The sequence below is a fragment of the Glycine soja genome, chromosome 11 (assembly GCF_004193775.1).
Source record: "Glycine soja cultivar W05 chromosome 11, ASM419377v2, whole genome shotgun sequence".
NCBI lineage: Eukaryota > Viridiplantae > Streptophyta > Magnoliopsida > Fabales > Fabaceae > Glycine > Glycine soja.
Window position 1 is genome coordinate 4945391 of NC_041012.1, and position 11674 is coordinate 4957064.

Sequence of the window (11674 nt, forward strand, 5' to 3'; positions counted from 1 at the left end):
TAGAGACACTTTCACCATATTAAGTATTTTTTTTTTCTTTGTAAGTTGTAACTACTCTCTACATGCTACTATGCTAGTAGTAAAATCTATCAGATTCATATATCACCAGGGACAGGAATGGTAGCAAAAAAAAATGTAAATTTGGAATGACTGTTGAGTGTGGGAGTTGTCAAGTGTAGCGGCTACAACTTGTGTAGGGGGAATAACGAATCGGAGGATGAGACAGTTATTGGCCAGGGAAGAAGAGGAATGGACAGACACTAGAGAAAATATGAAAATGCTAATGGGTGTCTTTACTGGTTAAAAAATTAAAAAATAAATATTTTTATTGAAATTTATAAAATTAGATTGTTTATGACTCGTTTTACATTATTTTTTATTTTAATTTATTAATTAATATTCTAAGAATATTAATTATCAAGATCTTATTGCGTAAAGATTTTACTAACTAGTATCATAAGAAAATCAGTTACAAAATTAAAAAAAAAAAAAAAGAATTTTGTATCTCTCAATAGAAAACCTTTTCCTTGTTAGTATTTGCCTAATATTAATAAGTGTGTGCTGTGACAGAATATAGTTGAATAGAGAGCTTACACGTGGAGTTGAAAGGAGTGTGTGGTCCCTGAAAAGTCCTCAAGGGGTGGTGACACGCGGTGATGTTCTTGAGTTGCCCCCATGTGCGTCGTTCTAACTCTCTCCCCGTGCCTCTGCCTCTGCTTCAACTTTGTGTACGACTCAACTCTGGCTTCGAACGAATTAACGGCTCACAACTCAGCTCCCTCCTCTCTCTCTCTCTCATCATCACGAGACCACAAGGCAATTTCTTTTTAATTTCATCTTTTATTATGCCTGCAATTTCTTTGAATTCTGATATTTATACGGCTGTTTCTCATGTGTTTTCTTCTAAGTATGAGATTATGAATATTTTTTTAACCTATTAAATTAGAAATTAATTTTACTTGTAGTGAGTGTTGTTTATCTAAATTTTGTTTATTTATGATGAGAATTTAACACAAATTTATTTTCGAAATATAAATATGATTTTTTAATTAAATTTAAATATAACTTTAAATTAGAATTAAACTAAACTAATTTTGTATGATTTGATTTCGTTTAAAGACTTCTTTTTAATCTAGATAATTTAAAATATATCAACTAAACACTTTATTATTTTGAAAATAATTCTTATTTTTAATTAAATTTTATTTAACATATTTTAATAAGAAGTTATTATTTTTACTTTTATTTAATATTATTATAAAATAATATTATCAACCCTTTTTCAACATAATAGTAATTTATACTTGACATTTAACACTATTTTTAAAAAAATATGAAAGTAAAATATACATTTTAATTATAAAACAAAAAATAACATAATAAATTATTTAATACTTATTATTAATTATCATAACAAAGATCACATTTTATAAATTTATTATAGAAAGAACTACACTCAAAATCACTTGCTATGATCATTGTAATTTTAAAATAACACACTAAGTACATAATGCTAAACATTCATTGAATAAAATTAATATAATTATAATATATAATTTGATTCAATTTTTATGACAAGTTTCAAAAATTAAATCAAACCTAAAAAATATTTATTTTTTGAATTTTTTGTTTGTTTTTTAGATCAATTTAATGGCTTACAAATGATTTGGTTCCATTTTTAACATCTTTAAATATTTGTACTACGTACTTTAAATGTTATTAATACCTTGTTTTTATATTTTATATTATTTGTTTATGTTTTTCTTTCTTTCTCTTCTATCATATTATATATAAGGTTAAATCAGTGAATATATAATTTGTTTTTATATGAACATTTCGATTCTTTCATTCTGATTTAACATACTAAGACAAGTTACTTGCTACTTATGATAACCATCCAAACATGTATAAAGCTTGCCACGCTTCACGTAGACAACATTCAATCATACAAATAGAAGAGATTAGTATAATAGTGGATAAATTTTACCTATTTTAGTGATCTTCTTTAACAAATGAGTATTAATCTTCGGTTGTTTTTAGTATATGTAAATTTCATTACCTCACTTTGGATAAATTATTATTACTTGATGATGATATGTTATTCTATTATTATTGAAATATGCACTAGTTTTAAAATGATATAAGAATCCATCTATTTTTACTAATATTTCCAAAAATAACAAATCGAGTTTCGTACGATATTATTACTCACTTCCTGATTTAAGAAAGAAGATAAAATTTATTTGTTCGGTATACATAACGAATTGCGGCATGTAAGATTGTTCAAATTCGTACGCGTAGATTTCTAATTACTTTACATTTTCCCTCATTGAGCCAAAACACGACAACACATGATTCGTACGAGTAGATTTTACACTACTTAACATTAATAAAAATCAATCAAAGATGAAAATAACGATTAATATATACTAGTAGCTTGTTGCTTGAAAAAAAAAAAAAAGTAGCCCGTTAAAAAATGACACGATAGGAGGCCATGCAATTTCGTACCATTGAAAGGGTCTCCAATGAATGGAGAGAATAGAGGATTGTACCGTAATGATAAAAGAAAAAGGTCTGGAACTACAACAATTCCTGTCTCCCTAGCTAGGAAACCCTGAAAGATAAGCTAGTTTTGATCATTGCATTTGTATGATATGAGAGGAAAGGCGGTGTTCATGGATGGCATGGCAAGGGAGAAAAGAAAATATCAGGGAACTTTTTCTTTTTTTTTTTTCTTTTTTCTGGGCAATTCATTCATTGATCCCACCGTCTATACTTTTAAGTTTTTATACTACTAGTTCATCAATGGCGACATGTTAGGATAGAGAAACCTTTTTGAAGGATTGCAAAGGGGACAAGCTTTATTTCTTGTCCAGCAATGAATCTGAATATTCTCCTAGACGTTGACTAGATTGTTGCCACGTATCGCGCTCCTCCAATTTTGTACAGGCCAGGGCTACGGAAAAAATTTGGAAAAGCAAAGAAAAATAAAAAAGGTAAGGAAAGTCAGAAATCTAAAGTGGTGATGGGTGACACGGAGAGCAGTCAGAGCACGGTCCAAGTTGTTTCGTGCTGTTGCGCTACAGTCAAATAAACCTAACGCTAAGTTTTTTTGTTTTTTCTTTTTCAGTTACGGTAATAAATGGTTTCTTTTTATATTCTAATCTTGTGAGAGTATTTTATAACGCCGATTTAAGTTTAATTTAATCCTCGGTCATATATTTTGATTTTTATTTTATTTTTAATTAATATGAGACTTAATTTTTCTTAATACATCCATTCATGTTAAACACTTTTAAGTTTGATAAATAAATACAGTGGATGATTCTTTAATGCATATAAGATATATTCTTATATTATTTTAGAATATGAGTTTAACTTCAACTTAATATTAATAAAAAAATTAGTTCAATGTATAAATATTACCCTCAATTCATCTTGTCATTATTTTTAGGCAATGCTTATATGATTTAATTTTTTTTAATACATTTCATTATGATCAATATTTTTGAACTTGATGTGTGGATAATATAGTGGGTGATACTTTGTAATGGATTTAGGATAGACTATATCATTTTAAAATATTAATTTGAATCTAACTCAATCCCAAAAGTTAATTCATTTAATGAATATTGTCTTCTTACTTTTATATATATATATATATATATATATATATATATATATATATATATATATATATATATATATATATATATAAATTTTATTTCTAGTAAATGTGAGACTTAAGTTTTTTTTTAATACACCCATCACATTTAGTACTTTTAAGTTTGATGTGTAAATAATATAACAAGTGACCCTTTGTAATGGATATAGGTTAGAATCTCATACCATTTTAGTAGAAAAATGTTAGCGACATTATTTTTTTAAGATTATTTTTATGATTGGTTAAAATTAATTAGAAATCACCATTTTTTATAAGTTTTACTTTTCAATTTAATGATTTTTCTTCTGATTTATATTAAATAAAAAATAAATTTTTTAAAAATTAATAAATTTTAATAAATTCTAATTAATCAGAGACACTTATAAATTGTGTTAGATTACCACTAACATTTCTCATACTAGTACTTCCTCTGTGTCCTACTTACAAGATATTTTTTAAAATTTTATTTGTTTCTTTATAAGATTCTTTTTAAATTTGTAGATATATTAATTAATTATTTTTTATATACTTTTATTTAATTATTTTTTCTTTAAACATTAATAAGAAATAAGTAAGTAGATAGGAAAAAAACAATTTCAAAATTAATATATAAATAATTGATAAAATTAATGTAATAATTATTTAAAAAAATAAATTAATTAAAAATTCTTATAATTAAGATGGGAGAGACTACTATTATGAGAGGATAATTCTGAAGTTTTGTAAGTGAGTACGTAGACAATGACGACATGGCTAATAAAAAGGTTAGAGAGGGGGACAGGGTGAGAGAAAGTTGTTGTAATAGCCAATGTTCACTCATCTCGAGCCACGCATGCTCTTAACCACAAAGTTAGAAAGCTAAGCCGTGTGAGTGCGGCTTAATTAGGGGCATAACATAGAAGTGAGAGGCCAATTGGACAACAGAAATTGCTTACATGTCCCAAATCCAGAGGCTAACCGCTCTACATTGTTTATTAAGGTCGAGGTGGTCTGCTTTGGGATCACAACCCATGCCTCTTTGTTTATTTTGTTTTTTTAATAAAGATATGCGTCTCAGTTGGTGGCATCTATTCTCTTCTCAGTTCTCACACACCATTATGAATTTTTTTACCTTTTCTTCTTTGTAAATCTCTTATTTAGGAAACTCTAATTAACTTTCCTTTATACACAAACAAAAAAGACTTTAGAAAACCATTTTGCATTCATTAATCATTCAACCTTCTCTTTTCAAAACTTAAAGCAGAACAGCTCAAAAAATAAAAAAATATCGTTAATTTTTTCATACTTGTTTCAAGTTCGACATTTTTTTTAACAACCACTTACATTTTCTTTTTCTCCTCTCCTCCCTATTTTTTTTAATCATATGAATATTATTACTATTATCTCTTTCTTAAACTTCTAAATATACACAAAGGGCGTGAATTTTTTATTATAGAAACTGAGTTATATTATTTTCAACTGGGCTTGTTTAGTAATACAAGTGAAATGATTAATTTTAAATCACTATATTAATGGTAAGGGTTAAACATATTCTTTTTATAAATTATTTTAATACATTATTTTTTATTTAACAGCTTCAATACATTATTATTTAATAATATTATTATAAAAAGTTCATTAAATAAAAGTAAAAAAATATTAAATAAAATCCAACGTACTCAAGTCATATAATAATAAAATTTATATAAAAATTATTTATTAATAAAAATATATTGAAATGTGTGTTGCTAAATGTAGAAAATAAGTTTTAAGATTATATAAATATACTCAGTACCTTTGCATGCGGGTGTGGCCAATTGCGGATTACATATATGCGAGAAGAAATATATCCAGGGACCAGGTATTTTAATAATTCAAAATTTAGATGAAATAAAAAAAAGTCACCCACTTTTTTTATATAAAAAAAACGAAAACATATGTATGGGGAATTTTATATTTCCATCACATTCGAAATTTATGGATGCATTATTGATCAAACGAAGGGGGAAAGTATAACTTTTTTTTTAAAAAAATTGTAAGAAGGAAAATATAATATAATTTATAGATTATAAGTACGTATATTCATATTATCACCACGTGAAATTGTCCATTGTGTATCTAAAAATATATAATAAAAAGTTAAAAACAATTTTTATTACATAAAATATAAAAGTTATTTAACATTTAAGTTTTAAAAACAACTTAAAATATTTAATTTAATACTTTTCTTCGTAGCATATATTCGTATATACACAATGAAAACCACTTATTATATGCCAAGTACGTATATCTTATGATCTAATATTGTGATGCGTCCGTACGTATTTTATTTGCTGGTGTGTCTTCATTCTTTACTTGAGTCTTGACAACTATTAAACAATAAACAGTAAAAAGAGAATGGCACTGATCTGCAAATTTCTGCAAAACATAGGGCATTTCGTAGAGTACATTATTATTCCACATCCCCGAACACAAATTAAGTGGACAGGCATCATTTTCCCTATAAATATGCGGAAGGTCTATGTTGTCTCTCCAAAAACACATCGTCCTTTTAAGAAGGAGAACATTAACATCACACTGGTTTTGCGATCAAAGAGATCGAAGCCAGTGAAGAGCGAGCGAGAGAGCTAGGAACGTAACATAACATACCACAATGAATCATCGACCACCTTTCCAAGACCACATGATGCTCATGTCTCAGTTATTCCCTGCTGATGCATACACTCAAATTATTTCTCAACAAGGTTAGCAATTAGAATACCTAGCTACATGCTCAAACTCAAAAACGTTACTCTTGTGTTGTATTCATCAAAGTTTTCTTTATAAAATAAATTGGAAGAGCTTCAGCTAGCTATATACCTTTGTTTTTAACTTTTTCATGTGTATCATTATTTTTCAGGAGAGACTAATAAGAAGCCAAGACGCCGTCGTAACAAGAAGAACAAAGGAGGAGAAAACGGTGCCTCGGAAGCCAACAAGAAGAGGAAGCTTAGTGAGGTGCAAGTTAATTTACTTGAACAAAACTTTGGAAATGAACGCAAACTTGAGTCCGAAAGAAAGGATAGGCTGGCAATGGAGCTTGGTTTGGACCCTCGACAAGTTGCTGTGTGGTTTCAAAACAGAAGAGCCCGTTGGAAGAACAAAAAGTTGGAAGAAGAGTACTCCAGCCTTAAAAAAAATCATGAAGCCACCTTGCTTGAGAAATGTTGCCTGGAGAGTGAGGTATACCTCTTTTTCTTTTCATATATTTTTTCATTAACAAATATTAATGGTTAAATTTATTTGTTTTTTTTCCTGTGAGATTAAACTCAACCATTTTTTTTCCTTCTTTTTTAACTATTCAACTCAATCTTATATCTCAAATTAAGTTTATTTTTTGGTTTTCCTAGAAATTAAATTATTCTGAGAAATTAACTATATTTAACGAGCGAGAGCCATTTCATTGGTCCATATTAGTTCTTGTGCTTAGGAAACTTTTTGGGTAGAAAAAAAACAGTACTAAGAGTTTGACTTTATGGCCTAATCTTGTGGAAACTGAAAGCGCAAGTGGAGGTAGTACGCTGCCTAGAGAATAGAGAATCTGAAGTTGAAAGTTGAAACTCCTTTGTTTCCCATCAATTACTTACTTTATATCCAATTAAGCACTGCACAGTTTACTCTCAACGGTTGTGTGTCATTTTCTTTTGCTCATAACAGAAACGTCAATTTCTGGCTAGCATGTCACCACGTTACTTCTGTGGTGGCCATGCTAATTTTTAATTCTCTATTGTTTTCTTTATCTCTGTAAGTCGTTGCTTTACTTATTTGTTTATAAATTTTCTGTGAGTAGTTTAATTAATCCCGTAAATGTTGAAACGCATGCAACCGGTTCTTCAGGGCAAAGCAAGAGAGAAAAAAAAAAGTAAAGAAAAGTGGAAACTAAGACCCACCATATGAACGTGCAGAGAGGAGCTCTGGGCTCGAAGAAACCCAAGTGACACTTGAGTTCTCAGCCATAGATAAGTCATGTGGAAAAAAAATTCAACAAAAAATAATTAAAAAAAAAAACGGGAAAACCACTAACAAAAGGAACAGCAATCTGCCACCTTAGTAGACAACAAAAGGCACTGTTTCTTCCATTTGTTCGATAAGTTCCGTACAATATTATTAGGATAGGTCACGTTGGGCCTGCTCAAGGCCCACTTGTGAAGAAGACACGTAACATGTGTTCCCACGTGAAATGCCATTAGCCTCTGATCAATACCTATCAAGTGTGTCTCTATTTAGATATATTCCCTTAACACCCCTTTAAGCTTTATCTTTGGTTAGATAGATATTATCATAAATATATATTAACTTCTTCATTCCATATTGGCACCTTTGCTTTACAGGTGTTGAAGCTCAAAGAGCAACTTTCTGAGGCAGAGAAAGAGATTCAGAGGCTGCTAGAGAGTGCCGAGAGAGTCCCAAGCAACAGTTCTAGTTCGTCACAGTCACAATCAATGGAAGCGGTGGACCCACCATTCTTTGGGGAATTTGGAGTTGATGGATATGAGGATGATGTGTTTTACGTGCCTGAGACCCATTACATCAACGGCATGGAATGGATTAATCTGTATATGTAAAACTACCAATAGGAATTTAGAATTTTGTAGATAATGTGAATGGTCCAATGTATATTAATTGTTCCTAGCTAGCTAGGTAGCTAAGTGTGTTTGTTTCACTATGGTTTGGAAATTGGAAAGTATCCATTAACATAATAATTTGCAATTTGACCCGAAATGGTAGTAGTATCTTCGTTTGTGTGCAATGTCAGCTTATGTCAGCTATGAAGACCAATAGTGTGCCGTGTGTTTCTTAATTTTACAACAAAATAATATTGAGCTCACCAATGCTAGCTTTCATTGTTTTTTAGGGGGGAGAAATCAATACCAATATAAAATCAAAGAATAAAGACAAACTATATTCGTCGTTAGATAGCCGGGGCATATAGTAATTAATATTGAATCCTAACCTAGAGGGACACCTTATCTATTTTATTTTTGGCAAACGGGTTATTCAAATTTAATTTTCGGGAATGTATTTGTATTCGAGTGTCTTATTGACTTCGTATTCCTTTATAGCATGAGATGTCAGTACTTCTAAAAGTGACTTAAGTAACTTCATTTTAGTTGCGCCATTAAAGATGTTCTATGAAATGTGATGTTTCAAACGTCATACTAAAAGATAGAATTGGATATAGTGGTGGTCGTACTAGTAGATGATTAAATTTGAATTTAATTAATTAAATGTATAATTAATTTAATATAGTTTGATTGTGATATTTAATAGGGCAGACCCAACCATAAACCTAAAACAAATTTCAAGAAAAAAAATATTACTTTAAATAAAAGTTATATGTTGCAAATTTTTTTACAAATGTATGTGATCTTTTTGTTAATATATGAGATATTTTTTATTTTATAAAAACTAATAACAAATAATTTTTTTTTGATAGATCTAAAATATGAGTTTTAGTTACTTTATCTAAGGTTGATCTTAATATTTAGATATGAATCAATTTAATTTTAGTATGAATATGAATGATTTTAGTATGAAAATATATTAGAATATACATCATCTACAATTTTTTCTGAATTTATTTATTATTTTTAATTATATTACTTTTTATTTTATTCATATGGTATTTAATTGATTTTTTGCTTTACTGATACTGAATTTTATATTTGTGTGTAATGTTTTGTGTATAAATTGATGTGATTATAATTCAATTTAATTTAAATCAAAATATTATTTATCACTTATAAATTTGTTGTCATGGAATATTATTATAATTTTGTTTTTAAGTTTTGGTGCCAATACATTTGTCTCTTTGCAACTTGAATTTATTCTCAAAGCTATGGTTTTTGCTCACTCTACTAGGCCAGTGCTAATAACATAACATATCATATATGGGTGATTAGGTGTGCTCGACAACCTCATCGGATGTTTCAAGTTATCCAATTTTATTTTTTTTATATGCATTTCAAGTTCTCCACTCCTCTGGGTCCAATGACGAAATTGGTATTTATTAGACTAAATTATACTCATATTTCTTGTATTTTTCTCAAATTGCATATGATATCATTTCCTTTTTTTACATTACTTTTATCTCATTCGGTTAATATTGTTAATTAACGTCAATTGAAATATGTGAGCAAACGAAATTGTCCTAATATCTTTGTTACACTTGCACCCCTTGTGTTTTTTCTCAAATTACATCCAATAATCCTTCATTTTTTATATTATTTTTACTCTCATTCTCTTAACATCATTAACTAACATCACTTGAAATATATGAGTAGATAAAATTGTCCTAAAATTATTGTTAAATACTTAACAACAAATTAACAATTGATCTTATGAATGAACTTTTCTTAAAGCAATAACATTTTTTTTAATATTTGACTCTTATTTCATTGTTGTTAACACTTGAATAAGATGTATCTCTTAATTGAAACATTATATCAAACACTTCGGCATAAAAAATAAATATTTCAAATAAAGGAGTTAAAAACACAAATGCAGGAGTAAAACAATAAAATTTGAAACAACGGACCATATTCAATTAATAGGCATGACTGAGAACACATTCAACAAAAATACAACAACCAAACGATCCAACAATCACCAAAAAAATTGAATTAAAAAGAAGAAGAAGAATAAGGAAGGGTGTTAATATATGCATACCAACAAGGTGGGTTCACATTCAACAAAAAGTTGAGTTCATGTCCAATTAGAGAAAAAGAAAAAGAAGAAAGAGTGTTAAAATATTTTTAGGTTGAAAATGGTGTCATGTCTTTATAGAGTTAAAAGGAAGAAAATGATGGTATTCTAAACATAAATTTTTATTAAAAGTCATGTGACTAACATGTTTTTACTTTCGGTTAAATTATTAAACAATATTTAGGATGAAGGAGATCTAGGTGTAATATGAATTAAATAATGAAGGGGATTTTTGTAAGGTGCAAAAAAAGAGGGGTGTCAGGTGTAATTTGGAACAAATACATGGTGGGGTTGCTAGAGTGTGGAAAAAAAAAAGATGAAGGTATTTTAGATATAAATTTTCATTAAAAGTCATCTGACCAGCCTGTGTCTATTTTTTATTAAAATATTAAACGATATTTAGGAGGGATGGGGTTTGGGTGTAATGTGAAATAAACAATTAAGGAATTTTTTACCAGGGCAAAAAAAAAGAGGGGTGTTAGATCCAATTTGAAAGAAAAAAAAACAGGAAATATGTGTGCAATTTATATTGTTTATTGAAGTTTTAAGAAAAAATAATACATGGACACCTGACCAATGCTAAATGTCATCTAAAAAAAAATAGGGAGAGAAATGAAAAATGTTTGATAAACATATAATATGTTATCCAACTCCAACTCCTAGAAAGAGAAAAAAATATAAATATTATAAGATTTATGATATAATAAAAAAAAAGAAATAAAATACGACGTGTTAATTATTTGTTTAAAATAAATAATAATTTACGTATCATAATATGATATGATGAAAATTAGGACTATTAATAAAGGTGTTTAATATTTAATAATTTCTAAATATTATTGTTCATGTTGTAAATTTTAGTGCTTTTAGGTACAACTGTCAATACAAGCCTCAAATTGTGAACTAACCTCACTTATCACGCATTTAATCTGAATTAGATTGATAAAAAAAATTAACTCACTATAATCACGAGTCAAATTTGACCTTGCTTGTTTAGCTTGTGGCCCACCTATTGAACCTGAGTCAGATTGGGTCATGAGTTTTTGTATCGGTATCGAACTTAATCTGTATAGCTCATGGCCATGGGTTGAGAGTTTTTATTTATTTATAAAAAAAACACGGCATAAACTTAAAATAACGTTAGGAATCACTGATTTACATTGTTTTTCTACTTTTCCCCTTCTAGCTGCTCAGCCTCTCGTAATAGTCTCCAAACAACCGTTGCTATTGCTGAATGCTGACGTTTTTTTTTTCTTCTTTATCAGCAACAATGAATTTCATTAAGAG

At 28.5% G+C, this 11674-nt stretch overlaps 1 protein-coding gene across 1 annotated transcript; it reads left to right on the forward strand.

Moving 5' to 3' along the window:
• Positions 1-6157: 6157 nt before the first annotated feature.
• On the forward strand, positions 6158-8432 carry LOC114374925 (homeobox-leucine zipper protein ATHB-40-like). Its single transcript, XM_028332650.1, has 3 exons — positions 6158-6387; positions 6543-6865; positions 8014-8432. The coding sequence occupies exons 1-3, from the start codon at positions 6297-6299 to the stop codon at positions 8245-8247; spliced, it is 648 nt and encodes a 215-aa protein (XP_028188451.1). The 5' UTR covers positions 6158-6296; the 3' UTR covers positions 8248-8432.
• The last annotated feature ends 3242 nt before the right edge of the window (positions 8433-11674 follow it).